Genomic DNA, 17274 nt, shown 5'->3' with positions numbered 1-17274 from the left:
AGATGGTACCACCAACAGCCAATCAATTAGGTCGAGGGATCTGAGGTTTTCATAATACACTGTAATTGTTTAAAAACCCCATAAAAGACATTTAGCAAGATTACTACAGCAGACAAAATTCGTCCATTGGTCAAAGTCGCACAGAGGGTTAAATACCAGGAGGCTTTAGGTCACACTACAGTAGCAACCAATTAAAAAAATCATATTAGAAAGACATTCTGATTTGATGAGACTTTCTTTAAATGGACTTTGCTCTCTCTATAAAGGGAAAAAAAATATATATAAAAGGAAACTCTTAAAAGAGGTTAGAATGGCTTGCTGGCAGATTACAATTGATTTCATGCCAGTCTGACCTTGCACCATATTCTATGATCTTTTCAGAAGATGAAACTCAAGATTCTGGAACGTGTATTTCACTTTCCTATGTAAATGAAAAGTCACAGTCTCCTTCCCTCTAGATTACCGCAGTAACATATCAGGTCTTTAAAATTTCTTAGTTAAAAAAAGTACACTGCGGTTTCCTTTTGCCTGGGATATTATCCTCCCCATGTACCAGAGAGGAGCATTGCTGAGATAAGAGGGAAGGCGCCCTGACACCGCGGCAGGAGGAGACCTGTTAGCCCAGGGGCTCCTGACGCTTTCCCTGCCTGAGATTTTCTAAAGCAGGGGACGTGGGCCTCAAATGTTCATTGATGCGCTGACTGCAAGCAGGTCCAGGACCCCAAGTGCAAATCTGTTCCTGCAGGCTCTTCACGTCCCTTACTTAGATTTCATCCAACATTCTGAAACACCTGTTAGAGTGAGACTGGATGCCTGTCGACCAAGTGTTCATTGTTTCGGGCCCACCAGGGAGAACTCAAGGGCAGTGTGGGCCCAGATGGATCAGAATGGCTGCGAGGACGGTTTGGGTCAGTGCCTGTGCATTCAGGTGGGGAAGCACTGACAGAAGGGCCTTTGTCAATCATGGGGGATTACGGCAGTTTGGAGAAGCACGACAATGCCGAGATGCACCTGAGATTTGGTGAGTATGAGGGGCTGCTTGAGCTCAAAGCAAGAATCAACCCCTATAACACGGCCGCCTAAGCTGCTGGGAGAGCCCGGCTTTGCTCTGAAGGAGGGCGATGTATCACGAGGTCATTGGGGCTGGTGAGAGAACACAGTCACAGCGAGCTCTCAGAGGACTTAAAGAGAACATCTTGCAAAAGGTTTGCTTCCCATTGTCACAATACGTTCACGAATAATTTTCACTGCCATTTATTTTGTTTGTTTGCAAGGTGAAGGACCTCCTGCTGTTACATCTGTTGTATGAATCGGAGCACTTAAACTGTTCTTCTTGAGGAGGGCTGAGCTATGATGAGTGGGGTGAGTCAAACCTGGGGGGACGGATGTGGGACCGAAGAGCATGTGCCACATTACACAGTAAAATGCAGTTTCCTCTTGTTGCAACTTGTGAGTAGTTCTGTGGATATTGAGATTACTGTTTACCCAACAGAATCAAATTTTATTCTGTGATGTTGTGGCAGAGAGTAGTTTCCAGTGCCTTTGAAGTGGGGTGCACACTCACCCACACAGCACTCTTCCATATCTTTGAGAAATCTTCAGAATTAGAAAGTGAACACTGGGTGAGAAAATTCTCATAGCAAGATTTTCTGCACAAGAACGTTAGCTCTGTTAACAAGAAAAGGTTTTTTTTGTATCCCTGGTGCCTAGAACAGTGTCAGTGCCTGGCACATAGTAGGCGTTCAATACATATTTACCAAGTGAATGAATGAATGAGAAAGTGGGGAAACATTGGGGCATGGACTTCTAAGCTCTGCTACCAGTTAAACAAAAACAAAACAAAAACAAGCAGACCGTGAATCCCTCTAAGCCCTGTTATAAGATAGACAAGGCACATTAAAATTTTCAAGTGTTTATTTGAGCATCCATTTGAACAGGGCAGCCCAAACTGAAAGTGCTCCAATAGGAGCTGGGGGAAAGGTTTTAATAGAAAAGACACGGAAGTAAAGCAAGTGAATTATTTGATTGGCTAAAGCTTGAGCAGTTGCCTAATTTGGGAAGCCTGGTTAGCTATTTGTGATTGGCTGGGCTTGAGTTTCATTGCCTTGGAGGGCATTGGCTTTGGTTTAGGTTTAGGTTTGCCTACATAAGCTACCAAGGTATCAGAGTCACCTTATTAGATTGGTCTAATGTCCTCCTTGTTTAATCACTTTAACAGCCCTCATTGCAAAATACAATTCTATTTTTCTTTTAGAAGGTCAATCCAGCTCCCAAAATTTGAGGTTCAACCCGCGTGTCTGATTTACATACTTCCACTTCACTACACATTTATTTAGCATTTTGGGTATATTTCAAGGTGGTATCTTAAATGAAATCATAAAGAATGTTGTTGAACCATTCTTTTTATTTATTTTTTGTTAACCACCTTAAGTATAGGAAGTTTTATTTGGTTGTCCAACATTTTTAAAAACATATTTTTTTTAAATTGAAGTATAGTTAATTTACAATGTTGTGTTGGTTTCAAGTGTACAGCAAAGGGATTCAGGTCTATATATATATATATATATATATATATATATATATATATATATTCTTTTTCAGATTCTTTTCCATTATAGGTTATTATCAATACAAGATATTGAGTATAGTTCCCTGTGCTATACAGTAGGTCCTTGTTGTTTACCTATTTTACATATAGTCGTGTGTATATGTTAATCCCAAACTCCTGATTAATCCCCCACTTCCCCCAGCGATCCCCCTTGGACCATTCTTTTTAGATTTTGAGATGTTAGCTTTACAACCATTTAACCTTCCACAGAATCAAAATCTGACCTTGAGTTAAAAACCATTAAGAGCGCACATTAGAAGAACTGTTTCACTACATAGTATTCAATGTCCACAGCCACAGAGACACACCTTTTCCAAATACATTAGGTCAGACAGTGAGATGTGGGAAGAGGCCTCTTTCTACAGGGTGTGCCTTCAGAAGGCAGGGATGATGGCAAAGGCTTTCTTCCCTAAGAGTCATGTCATTCAAGTCTTGCTCACAATGGAGTTGGCCCAATATTTACTCTTTGTTTTTTGAGTATCAGTGACTCAGTCTCCCGCCCCCTTTGGCACTGCAGAATGCCTCGCTAACACTCTATAGAGTTAATGGCATCAGGAACTTGGACCCGCTTCTACTGTGTGTTAACGCAAAAAATGATAGGTTAGAACATTAGTTTGAATCAGGGGGTCTCCATGCCTTGATTATTTTTCAGGAGGAATAATAAATACTGAAATAACTTCCCTGGAACTCAATTCATTGCTTTAAAAAAATAAAAGAAAGGGAGAGTGGGAGGAAGAGCCTATTCTGTTAAAAAAACGAGACCGGAGATCAGAGAGAAACAGGCCAAATATGAAAACGCCAGCTATTATGCTTTGAAGAATATAACCTGGGAGCAGAATCGATGGGGGAGAGGATGGGATATGGGAGCTGCCGTGGTAAACTGTGTGTTATCCTCCATTCCAAACAGGAAAGATTTTCCCATTTCCAGGTTTTTCTCCCTCCTTCACTGCAGGACACTATCGATACCAGAGAAACATTTATTTTGGCACAAAGAACAGGTTTTGATCATCTCCTCAATGCCCAATTTTCCCCCAATTGAGGGAATGAAAGAAAAAAAAAAATCTAGCCTTCTGTGGACCCTCGATGAACAGGAATATGGATGTACAAAATACCTGGCTACATTGAGTCAATAAAACTCATTTTGAAAATGATGCCCACGAACATAATTAACTGGCAGATGATAATCAGAGCAGGGAAGGCGTTCAAACACCCATTTTTTGAGCCTTTGGTTTCATTCTCCATTTCAAAACGTCTCTCTTAAATTTTTTTTTTTTTCAGATATGCACACACACAAAACCCTCACTAGATGAGGATTTTTGCAAAACATTTTAAAGAGCAAGGCTACGATGGGGGAAAGCAAAAGACACACAGCAGTAATTCCAGAGCTTCCGATTCACCTCGGTCCAGAGTAAGGCTTCCCCCCTTGCACAGCAATCTGAATTCCATACTGAGGGTCACACCTTTTCTTTGAATTCCCAGCTTATGTCGCTATGTGTTTCCACCTTGATGCTATTTAGACAGTTTTCTTTTAACGCGCAGACAGTGAACTGTTCTCCTTTAAAACAGGCTTTTATTTGACAAGAGTATGTTCGCTCAGATCTGAAGCTCCACTAACCGTGCTACAATTCTACCACGTTCTGCTATAATCAACCCTGTTGTAAATTTGAGCAACGCTATATACACAGACATTGGAAAGAAAAAACTGCACAGAAAGAGTTTAGGGTCATATAGCTCAGAACATTAAAAAGCAAAACTGTTCTCTGCCTAACATCTAAGGAAAGAGAGCTTTGAATTCCAGGTCGCGAGCACAATTACTTTCTGTTTTAAACATTTAACTGCGTGCTGCCGTATCCTTGCTGAGTCTCAGAATGAAAGCTAGAAAACTAAGAGCCCTACTGTATGTTCTTCCTTCCCAGCAACGGTCCTATGAGAAAACCTTATTAATGAGCTTGCAAACAAGCACCCAACAGGGAAATGCCACAAACAAGAGCAGCTAATGCCCCGGAAAATCAAATAACTGAACACTTGGCTGATTGTGATGCCTTTCATATTTATAATAAAAAAAAGGGAGGGGGGACTTTAATTCACTAATTCTGAGAGGTCAACACCTTGCTGAACAAAACAACTCACTTATTTATGTTCAGAAATCTCCAGATGATAAATTACATTGACGTTAATCACTTCAATGCATACTACACAATTAATATCCGTACTCACCAAAAACTTAAGGATTATTTAAAGTATGACAGCATACACATCTGGCTGATTTTTCACATAATTGGGCACCACAATTTCTGCTGGTACCACATACAAGTGTCTTAACAAACAAACGCTGCAAAATTCTGTGTTCAATTAATTAGGACTTAAATCCACACCACAAAAGGGATTCCAAGTTGGAGCTCAAGCCTTGTCTTCTAGACAATATGGTGGCTCTCCGTGTCAAGGGGAGTGTGCAACCCTTCCCTTCATTTTATCCCTCCTCCTTGCTCCTGTCATTTTTAAAGTAAGATATTTAGTGGCATACAACGTAGGTTTTCATTTCCTTTTTAAAAAATAGTGTTTTCTAAAAGGACGTAATTTATACAGCATTCAAATCCATTATCTGTCATTTTACTCTGTTCTTATCCTGATTAATATCCATCCATCTTAGATGAGGTAGAGAGAGGTTTCCAAAAAACTTCATGTAGCAAAATGGGCCAAGGTTGAACTGAGTATACTTAACACCAATCCTATCAGGTTAGATTTGCCTCGAAGGTAGTCTCATTTCCCCAGAGTAGAGTGATTCTTAATCTGAGGTCCATGGACCAGCTCAGAATGTTCTGGTGATAAACTAATGTTTATCACTGATAGTATAAGAAATCTTTTTAGGTGGCAAAGGAAAGGACATTAAAAAATAACAGTTGTATATTTATTTTAAAGTTTACTAGATAGACTATACATAGCAAATAAAACTCATAATTTTACAGGTGTTTTTACACAGGTCTTGGTTAGGTTAAAGCAATAAAATGACTTAAAAATTCTAAATGTGAGACGAACACAGATGACCTGTGGATTTGGTAAAACTTGTGAAAGTGGCCCTTGAATACCTAAAATTAGGAAAACTGTAAATACACTCCTTATACTGGAAGTAAAATGTGGTGAATGTCATTATTTCCAGCTCTATAGCTGTCAAAGGATTTTTAAAGGGGTCAACAATCCCCAAAAGTTTAAGAATTGCTGAGTCCAGAGTTTGGGCCAATTAAAAAATAATGGTCTTGGGCCTCCCTGGTGGTGCAGTGGTTGAGAATCTGCCTGCCAATGCAGGGGACACGGGTTCGAGCCCTGGTCTGGGAAGATCCCACATGCCGTGGAGCAACTGGGCCCGTGAGCCACAATTACTGAGCCTGCGCGTCTGGAGCCTGTGCTCCGCAACAAGAGAGGCCACGATAGTGAGAGGCCCGTGCACCGCGATGAAGAGTGGCCCCCACTTGCCGCAACTAGAGAAAGCCCTCGAACAGAAACGAAGACCCAACACAGCCATAAATAAATAAATAAATAAATAAAACTTAAAAAAAAAAAAAAAAAGGTCTAATGTTACTCCTCACAGAATATCCAAAATAATTCACCATCCATGCAGACTGGCTACTGAATCTCATGCATTCAAGTATCTCTTCTTTTTTCATGGCCATCAAGAATGTATATATGTGTATAACCGAGTCACTTTGCTGTACAGCAGAGACTGGCACAACACTGTAAATCAACTATACTTCAAAAAAAAAAGAGAGAGACATGGTGTGGCTTGTCTGCAGAGAGGGGCCTCCTATGGGGGGAATGGAGCTGAATCCCCAACACCACTGGCCAAGGTCTGAGAAAGTTCTAGCACCCAATGACCGAGTGCCTTGAGCACCTGAGACATGAGGCTTTTTGTTGTCCATAGCTGCTGGTGTTCAAGGAGAGTAAAGCTGGTAGGTAATGAAGTAGAGAATTCCGATGTGTCTGAAGATGCTACGTAAGGAATTCCTGGCTGACTCTGCAAATTTTTCAGTAGTGTTCTAGAGAGGGAGGGTTGTGAACTGTCATGTGACTTTCTTGAGCATGAAGCATCGTATTAAGATGCCAGATCAGACTCTAAACTACATGCAGATTAACACAATGCTTTGTAATTCTTAACCTTCTTTTATGCAAAAAGACATTTTTCCTTATATACATTCCAAGAAATGGAATATCAAAGGATAAAATGTTTGTGTGGCTTACGTTGGGTAAAAGAACAGAGTCTCCCATAAAAAGGTGCCATGTTAAAGTTAAAAATGACCCAGGAATGTGTCTTCAATTTGGGGAAGGCATTAAAGTCACTTTCGGGCAGTTAAGGGCTAGCAGTACTTTGTAAGATTGAAGTCAAATGGATTCAGATATGCAGCTTTATTCCTTTTCTTAGAAGGACAAATCTCACTTGAATCTTCAAAAGAAAAGGCTTTATAAAGATCATTGGCAAGTCTTCCAAGGGGTAGGAGGTGTAGTGCTTGAAATATTTTGCATTTGGAAATGAGTATAATTTTGTAGGTGGGTGGGGCTATATTCTATTTAGAAGATACTCTGGGAAACTAAGAGTTTAGGGGTGGGAACTGGGTGAACAGCTACTCAGGTCTCACAAAGGAGCTAATGTATTATTAAAGCTAATGGGCCCCTACAAGGAAAGTTAATGGGTATTAAGTTTGCTTAAATGAATTACATATTAACAAAGTCACAAGAAATCTACTATCTACCAATTTAGATAATATCTGATCTTTTCTGTTTTCCCATTATAGGGACATTACACCACAATAGTTTTAGTGATATGAAAATTATAAGCATGATGCCCATAATGAAGCCACATAATGAAGTAGATGAAATGAATTAACAAGAAAAACTGGCATTATGTAATGTTAAATTGAGCCAAGCTCACAAAGTGGAATGGGATGGCCTCGTAGAAGCAACTTTTTATAACTTTCTCCATCCCCTGTTTTGCTCAGGCAACCTAAGCAGGTGATACAAATCATAGGGGGATTAATGATGCCCACCCCTGCCACCACCAAATACATACCTAATTCCTAACCTCTGGAACCTGTGACTGTGGCCTTATTTGGAAAAGGATTCTTTGCAGATGTAATTAAGTTAAGGATATTGAATTGAGACCATTCTGGGTTAGCCGGGTGGGCCCTAAGTCCAATGACAAGTGTCCTTATAAGAGACACAAAGAGAAGAGAAGAAGGCCAGGTCAAGATGGAGACAGAGAGTGGAGTGATGTGGCCACAAGCCAAGGAACACCTGGAGCCACCAGCAGCCAGAAAAGGCAAGGAAGGATCCTCTCCCTAGAGCCTTCAGAGGGAATTTGGCCCTGTCGACACCTTGATTTCAGACTTCTGTCCCCTAGAACTGTGAGAGAATAAATGTCTGTTGTTTATCAAGTCATTAAATTTGTGGTAATCTGCTATGGCAGCCCTAGAAAATTAATAGAATAATTCACAGAGAGTAATGCTTTTCCTTTATCTGATGCCCAATCATTGACATCCAATCAAACTCTTGCAACATTTTCACTAGGCACACTCAAATGCCACCTGGAATTTTGCAGAGGTCAAGTTAAAGAAGTCTTTTGATAAAAAGTGAGAAGCTGGCTACTCAGCCACAACTTTGGTGCAAGGATAATTTTGTGCAGAAAGCAGGTATTTTTTCCACAAGTAGGAGAGCCCAGAGGAGAAGATGAGGAGAGCATCTTTAGTCCATAGGGCACAGTGAGGAGAAACCTCACTCACCATGAGCCAGCTTTTACTGATGAAGCCATCAAGACCACGGCACTCATCCCAAAGAGTTCCACTTTTAAACTCATCGCTATCATTTAAGCTAAAATAGAAGAGAACTTGCAATCTAAAACAAGATGCCGATGTTCAGTGGGAATAAAATCCCTTCTATAAAAAAATTCAGCACTTATGATGGGGTTAATAAAGCCAGGTGGGGGGGGCGGCTGGAATTACCCTAGATTTTGAAGTTGGCATAGAAATGATTACAGTCAATATTCACAAAATTTAATTAATTAAGTCATGCGCTAGAGCAGATGGAATCATTTTCAAGTTTTACATTTGGGTTAAATGTAGTATTTTCAAAATCCTCACTGGCACTCTATAATATGGCAGTGTTTCAGTAAAATAATCCTTTGATTATTTTTCTACCAAGACAACAAGATAAAAATTCTACCTAAACTATATAAAAACATATGTATTCAATAAGTGGCTTCTGAAGTATTTTAAAAAAACTGCTACTCTATACCCTCAGGATAAAATACTTGGGTAATGCTATGGTTTGAGTGTTTGTGCCCCCCCCACCCCACAAAACTTATACGTTGAAATGCTGATCCCCAATGTGATGGCATTAGGAGGTGGGGCCTTTGGGAGGTGATTAGGTCAGGAGGGTGAAACCCTCATGCCTGGGATTCGTGCCCTTATAAAAGAGGCTGCAGAGAGATCTCTAGCCCCTTCCACCATGTAAGGACATAGTGAGAAGGCGCCAGCCATGAACCAGGAAGAGGGATCTCACTGGAACTTGACCATGCTGGTACCCTGACCTTGGAATTCCCAGCCTCCAGAACCGTGAGCAGTAGATTTCTGTGGTTTATAAGCCACCAGCCTGTGGTAGTTTGTCACAGCGGCCAGAAAGGGCTAAGACAGGTACTCACACTGTACTTCTAGATACCGCTGGGTCTGCAAGTTTCCAGTGACGGCAGGATGCTCCACCTGACAGATCACCGGGACCCCGTCATCCTCCTTGTGCACCTTCAGCATCAGCTGACTGGTCACAGTGTACATGTCTGACCACTCCTCCACCTCCGATTTGCCTGGGGGGACATACCAAGAAACCAGAGCTGAGTGAATCTCCCTCTTTTCTTAAATATCCTCCCCACCCTCCCTCTGCCCCAACATTACTATTTTAATAAACATAATGGAAGTCACTCCAGATAAGGGTAATCTGGGGGGTAGATAACTGACAAAATGATAATTTCCTACTTTTCAGCCTTGCAGGATAGTATTTAAGATAAAACCAACTCCACATACTATTTATTATTTTTATGTAAATATATGTTTCTTCTGTCTTAAATTTTCCCACAAAAAATGCAGCTGAAAGTTGACCCATTTTGACATTTGACTGCTCAAGGCATTAGGGAGGAAGAAAAGAGAAGTGCTTTTTCCCCCTACAACCATCTGAACTTAACACATCTACTAGGCTGTCATGCGGTTTAAAAATTCCAGGACGTCATCCAAATCCCTTAAGTAATTCAATCAGGAGTAAAGATATAAACAACCCCCTTTGCCCACCCCCATCAGCAACCATTAACAGGGAAAGCAACTACAATTAAATGAAATTGGAATTGAAATGTTTAAACTCGGAGACTTTTGGAAGAACACAAAAAAATGCAGTGGCAGTGGGTAGAGCAAAGTAAGATATAGGCTTCAGGCCAGAAGGGAGCCACATCCAAGAACACCCAGAAAAGGGGGGAGGAGGCTTCCGGATGGGATGAATAGGCCAAGGAGGCCCCTTTCCTGAACTCAGCACTCCCTGGGACATGGCGCACCGTTAACTTTCTTTTAATGTTTTGTACTTATTGGTACACATTTAATGGCTCAATTCACTTAGACTGAAAAGCAGAGGGGAAATGAGAAACTCCTTCCTTCCAAAACCATACCTAGCAAATAGGAGATTAAAACAGAGCAAGCTTTTTGAAACTTAAGCCATTATATATAGATTTTTCTGTTTCTAGATATAGATTTTTATATCCTCTTTCTAAAGGGACTTTCTTTTCTTCCTGGAACTATTTATTTATTTAACAAGCACATACAGAGCACTTACCTTGGCCCAGACACTAGCCCCATGCTTTACAAATATTCACTCACTTCATCTTCATAAGAATCACACAAGGTATGTAAATATTAATATCCCCATTTTAGAGGAAACTGAGGCACACAGCAAGCATTTCTGTCAAATGATCAGAGGAGTTCAGGCCCTGAGTCCTCTGTCCTGGGTACTACTTGCAAGGCAACCTTTTGCAAAGAAAGGAATCGGAATGCAGACATGCAAGAGGAACTTAGGATAACTGGCAAAAAGAGAGTCAAAAATAGGGGCTAGGCTGTATCCTTCAGCCGATGCAGTGGCTAAGAGGGCAGGTGTCCGAGGATCCAGGAATCAAATCTGGATGGCCTGGTACTGAGGGAGAGACAATAGGAGCAGGGTTAAAAAAGTTGCCTGTGCTGCCAGCACAAAGTCAGAAACGTTGCAGAAGAATAGACTGCTGACACGGGCAACTGAATCACAGATTTCTCAAGAAGGGTGGTGCCTGCAAGTTCGCTATGAAGATAGATTCTCAGCTGCTTATTAGCACAAGCACCCTTGCAGGAAAGCACGTTGTCAAAACAACCGATAGTCCAATAGATGTTAGAATGACTTGGTATTCACCATGGCCAGGACTGCTATACATTTTTTTCAAGGTGTAACACAAGAATCTGGGGTCCTGACCCACCCTGAGTCACAGGGTAAAAGCAAGGAGAACTAAGGGTACAGACATGGCCAGCCTGAGCTCAGGGGATACCTCAGTGATTCTAACTGGTCTAGAGAGTTCTAGTTTACAGGTCTGGTTCTCTCTGAGCCTCTGAGTAAACCTCTAGCAGCACATAGCACCATGAACCCTCAAACAACAGAATGAGGATATGAATTAGAACAGTAAAATGCCGTTACGCCTTGGGCTCAGACACACTTAGTAACTGATTGCAAACCATATGTTAGGTTGGCCAAAAAGTTCGTTCGGTTAAGAAATACGTTGTTTGATAAAAGTTCTCGGTGAAAATGAAAAATGTGTCTTTCATTTTTGCTTATAACAGAAGGGACTTTTTGGCCAACCCAATATAAATGAGCATTTTTGTTCAGGGGTGTGTTTTGCATTTGTCTTTAACGTCCACAAAGGTGTACTCCTGCTGGGATCGAGTGTGGACTGGCTACCTCAGTACGAGGCAATTCGCATCTTACCTTTGAGCTCCTTGTTCCCTTTGAACCACCTGATGGTCGTGGCTGGTTTGCTGGCCATGGCAGTGCAGTTGACTTCAATCTCCTCACCTTCCACCGCAGTGTCTTTCTGGATATCGATCATCAGATTACGTGGTGGGACTACAAATTAAACATGTGTGCTTTTTAAACACAGAATCTATTTCTGGGCATATTCTTCTATTCTTTAGAAACTAGGACAACTGCTCTCAAAAAAAGGAGTTAAATAATAGACATTCCTGATGGGAATTTAAAACAAACTGCCACTGGAGGAAACAGAAGAAAGACAAAGTCATTATCAAATAAAGTGAGTTACGTAAAATCCCTTACTTTAGAATCTGTCCTAAAGTTATCTGATAAAATGACCAGTCTTCCACTCCTAAGTTATCAGTGACCAAGTTATAAAAATATAGATACTAGATTTGCTATCAATCGGTCATTAGAAAATTGACCAGAAAGTAGATATAAAAGCAAGAGGAGTACACACTATTGACATTACCCTCCTTATCTGGAAGTCTCTGAAAGGAATATTTCTCCTTAAACTCAACCCTTGGATTTCAATCTTCATATGAAAGATTCCAAAGTCAATCAGCAAAGATCAAAAACATGGAGTCCCATAAAAGAATCACTTCCCATAAACATACACAGAAAAACTGTGCCTCAGAGCCACTTCCATTTAATTCAAATTATTTATAGAGATCTAGAATATGATCTTGACCTCTGATGGATGGTGTAGTAATAAAATCCTTTAGCTATGAAGATGTAGTAATATAGGAAATGCCAGTTAATTTGTAATGATTTTCTATATTCTGAAATCTAAAGCTACAAATTTTGGAAACCAAAGGTGAAAAAGACTATTGAGTGTTTGTAGGTTAGATTTCTACCTCAGAATTAAAACCACTCTTCTCTAAGCATATTAAACATATATGTAATAAAATGATTAGAATAAAATATTTGGGGGCTAAAATGCTGAATATCAAATAAAGAGTAATGATGGTGGTTGATAAAGAAAGCATGTTATCTTTTCGGAAACTGAGTTGACAATGAAACTTCATATAAGTGCAACCTTATGTCAAGACTGAGCTTCTTGAAATAAAAATCAGTAAGAATACTGAATTCAGCAGACTGAATCTAAGAATATATGTCCTGACCACCATGAATAAGCAAAGACGGTTCTAAGACTTATGATTAATAAGTTTCTTGACTCAGAAGAGAAACAAGAAATTAAATATGTATAAACATGCCATCCTGATGATCAAGTTGAATAATAAATCTCTGATACTGCTTCAATAAATTATGGGATTAAACCATGTATTTGAGATTTCCAACTGTTCTAGTCCAATGTGAAAATTCTACCCACAGGAAGACTTTTACACTGAATTGAAGCAGTTGAAAATTTCTATAGAGAATTATGGAAAAGGAAAAGGAAAATGATTTGTTGTTTATGATTCTCAGCAAGATAGTTGGTAGGCAGAGTGTAACTATTAGAGCAAAAGCAGGCCTCTTCTTTGTTCCCTGTATAACCGGAAGCTAACACAGTTGCTCAACTGGACGTGTAGCTAAAGTGATGTGGCCCCAATGAGTAGTTAAACATGGCAAAGAACTACCCTAGTTTACATTTTAAGAAAAAATAAGCATAAAGAGAGATAGTCTAACATCCAATTTGGAGTTGCACATCTGCCAACATTTTAAGAGACAGAAAGGCAGGTATAAAAGTAAATGGGATGACTTTGGCTAGCTATTTCCTCAACGCAGTTTATCCTTCCTAGATGACAATCAGGTAGGTTAAAGATTTTCATTACATGTACCTAGACAGCTGATATGGGGTACACAGAGAGACTAGATGTTTACGTCCAACAAATACTACTAAATTCTGCGTGCCGTATAATAGGAATATTGAAAAAAATGCTTTTGTTAGAGCAAATGTCAGAGGAAAAGACTGTCCAAGCCTAAAGAAAATAAGATCTTGGTGAGCTATGAGGAACAGAAGAAGAGGCTTAGATAAAAAGGGAATAACTAAGGAGTGAAAGAGCTAGGAATGTCCTCCCAACAAATGTAGGGCTGAAAGTCAAACAGTATTAATTTTTTTCAAGGTCCAGGCAGAAATAAAAACGGAGTGATGAAAATAATTTCTGATATTGACATGTGCAATGATTTTCAACGAGAAATGTAATTGAGTAATGTAATTGATGGGGTACTACTCAATTTAAGGAAACTCAAATTGAGTATGGGATACTCACAGAAGCGGTTCTCTTCGGATGAGACAAAGAGGGCAAATAGCTAAAGATACTGTGTAATACACAAAGCTCTCTTCCTTGGAAAATACTACAGGATGGGATAGAGCAGATTTCAGTATGCATGGATAACTTTGGGAGAAACACTTTGATGGTCATTCTGTGGTAACCTGGGAATCTTCCTGATGGGAACAGATCCAGGAGTTGTTAAAAGGTTCCAGCAAATATCAATTGTCAGGTCTTGACGGCATTAAGGCTCAAACATAGTCTTTGTCAGATATTAGTTTTCTGCGTGTTCCTGGCTATCTTTCCTTCATCCTCTCCTTTTTCATGTTGAGTCTGAAGATACTGGAGAGCTCTCTCTCCTCCTCACAGGCTTCTTCTAACCTCCACTAGCAATTCACCTTCAGTGGTATTTCTTAGTAGAGGAAGTACTTAATTCTCTCCATCAGATGGAGAAGGTCATAAGGATGATGGCGTGTTCTTTTCACATTATCAATAATGTCTGCTAGTTCAAAGTAAGGAAATAGCAAGCGGTATGTATAAATTAGGCCAGAGGAAAACTTACCAATGTCTCTTAGATTTTGTGTGGGGGTTGAGAGTGTGAATGGCAGCAAATAGGTCCTTATCTAGATTACCTGTTGCTTGGTTTTATCCATGTTAATACCTCCTCTACTGCAGCAGGTATAATCTACACTTCCCTAATCCTTCCTAGTGGTTCCTGTACTAATGCTAGCTCCTCCTGAAGAGCTGACATCACCTGTAACTTGACAGCCAAGGTAGACATGTGGAAAACTTCAAAAGTGGTGGAAAGTATGACCAGTGTAGAAAAATAAAGGACTTGTTTATTGTTGAGAAGAACATCCTGAGAAATGGCTGAATGACTTTTTCCAAGTCCATAAACAGTTTTCTCAAGATTGTGACCAGTATTACTGATCTTTACAAAGCTTAGAAGAAGAAAGAGTCAAATGTAGTAGGAGTTGTTTGGTTTACAAATATAAAATAAAATGTGAGTCATAATGGTTCACTGATATCAGTTATAAAGCTAACTTCTCTCAGATTTTTTTTTAAAGCAAGAGAGCTATAGAAAATATAAATGAAGTGATTTAAGTCTATCTTTCTGAAAAGAAGGGGGGTAGGACAAGAAAATCTTAAAGTTTATTTTGGTCTATTCATTCTCCCGTTTTTCCCTTTAACTTCATAATGTCTACTCAAATACGAAAGCAGTTAGTAAGGTATCAAAATCCATTTATAAGAAAAAAATGAATTAGAACTGCTACTAACCAGAGAATACACTTATACATCGTCCATGAAAACAGACACATTTAGTGAAAATTGCCTGCAGCCATGAATGAAAATAACCAAAGATATATCTAAGGAGGTGCATAGAGATGGAAACCTGGATAAAAGTCATGTAGAGGGAAGTAGTAGAAAATAGCAAAGAAATGTTGACGTTCTTCTTAGCTAACCTCACATCTGTAAGAGTGCTAATTATAAACATTACGCCTACAACGTTACAAAAAATCAGCAATATCAAGATGAGTCACGTTAATTACAACAAAAGAGGAGACTTAAAGCTGATGGGTATGTGGAATCTCACTCTAAGATCCTTTAAAATAATTAGGTTCTCCTGCTCCAGGAATCTTAAGAGTGAACACTGATCTTAGAGGGACAGGACTGTAATAATATTAGCTACTATAATCAGTAACTACACTAATGTTAAGGCAGCCTATTCTCTCTCTCACTCATCTCCTCTCATGAACAGCAGTATGATCTGGAGAAAGAAACAAACTCATCACAAGTGGAAGGAGTGAACGAATATCCTAAAAGGCACCCAAATGCATGCAAAATATCGTAGGGGAGTTTTCAGTTTTTACACGGATAAGATAATAAACATAATAGTAACTAACAAATACCCATCTCTATGTCTTATAATTATGCTGAAATTTTTGCTGAATGCTTCAAACAACAAATAAAGATGCATGCACTAAAATGAGCATCTTCATCCGATCAAGAAGTTTGACAGCTGTGTAAGTACATATGGGGTCCTTTTCAGAGGACCACAGATAGAAACGAAGACGATGCTAATAGATCATTCTTCACTCATTATAATACCTGAAAACTCTAAACCTTAGGAGGAAGCTTTGAATATAGGAGTATCAGTGGAAATTGTCAGATTTTGGAATATGAAAGACTCAAGCACTGATGACAACAATTTGACTCCGTCAAGGAATCCTAGAATAAATTCAGTGGAAGGAATATTAAATGAATGCATAATATCTGCAAAAAGAGCATCTACCAGTATTCCTTTCAAGAATATTTAAGTTAATGTTTCTATACAATACAAGCAAGGAACCTATTATTTCTAGAACAATCAGACCTCCAAAAGGATTACAGGCATAATGCTTCTCAAAAGACTAGTGCTGGGTGTATTCAGTCCAACTGGCCCAGTCTAGTGGGTCTGAGAACAAATGTATCAAACACTGAAAACTGACAGGCAGTAACTGCTTGTCAAAGACCAGATACACTCCTGCAAACAGAAGATGTGCACCTTCAGGGAGAAAATCTTGAAACAGCAGCCTTCAGAATTTTGTTGAAAACAACCTAGACCAGAAGACCCAGAGGTTCTGAAGCAGAAGAGTAAGGTCTGTTTCGAAGTCTAAGATTCTTGATTCTCACCACGTGCTTTGTAACCTGGGCAAGACGGCTAACCTCTATTATTATCATCTCTTTCTTTGAAATAAAGACATTCATACTTAAAGGTATACGTAGCGAAACATTCTGAAAATGCAAAATGCCGTTAAGTATATTCCATCTAATTGCCGTCACTTTCGTGGACACACCATAAACAATGGTGGGTCAGTGGGAAGATGGCCTATTTGAAGTTTATGCAGCTGATGACTTACTCCAACAAGCAAACAGTGTTTCAAAGACTTCTCCAGAAAACTTTCAGTACATCTGCCAAATTCCAAAACAGTCATCCCAGCCAAACCTTCCACACTTACTATTTCTGCAGATCTAATAGGGATCAAAGGCGCAAGTAGAGATAAACATGTACACATCACCAAACACAGACCACAGCAGAAGCAACATGGCCAGACATGAAACCTGACTGTCTAAAATCAGTGTTCCTCTTATCAATAACATAAATGTAAGCATTAGGGATATGTTTTAGTTTAATGAATTAAAAAAATGTTCCCTATTACAGCTGTGTTTAAATAAAGTAATGAGGCAGCAGATCAATACATACACCCATAAATACATATATGTTCACACACACTAAGCAAAAACATCCTTCATATTTATCTTTCCCCTTTAATCTTCATATCATTACACTGAAAAGCTGCAGTCTGCCGCCTCAAATAGGCTTTGATTCATCATCTTTCCGAAGGT

The 17274-nt window shown here is 39.5% G+C and overlaps 1 protein-coding gene across 4 annotated transcripts in view; it reads right to left on the bottom strand.

The window, feature by feature from the left end:
* CADM1 (cell adhesion molecule 1) overlaps positions 1-17274 on the bottom strand; it is a 325465-nt gene that overhangs the window by 46084 nt on the left and 262107 nt on the right. For all 4 annotated transcript variants that reach the window (XM_082411115.1, XM_082411116.1, XM_082411117.1 and 1 more), the window contains exons 4-5: positions 11633-11770; positions 9294-9452 (exon numbers count right to left, since the gene is read on the bottom strand). In XM_082411115.1, the coding sequence (XP_082267241.1) occupies positions 9294-9452; positions 11633-11770 (297 nt within the window). The remainder of the gene's footprint in view (positions 1-9293; positions 9453-11632; positions 11771-17274) is intronic.

This window comes from Balaenoptera physalus (genome assembly GCF_965194825.1).
Source record: "Balaenoptera physalus genome assembly, chromosome: 10".
NCBI classification, from domain to species: Eukaryota; Metazoa; Chordata; class Mammalia; order Artiodactyla; family Balaenopteridae; genus Balaenoptera; species Balaenoptera physalus.
This window is presented reverse-complemented; position numbering and strand designations above follow the sequence as displayed.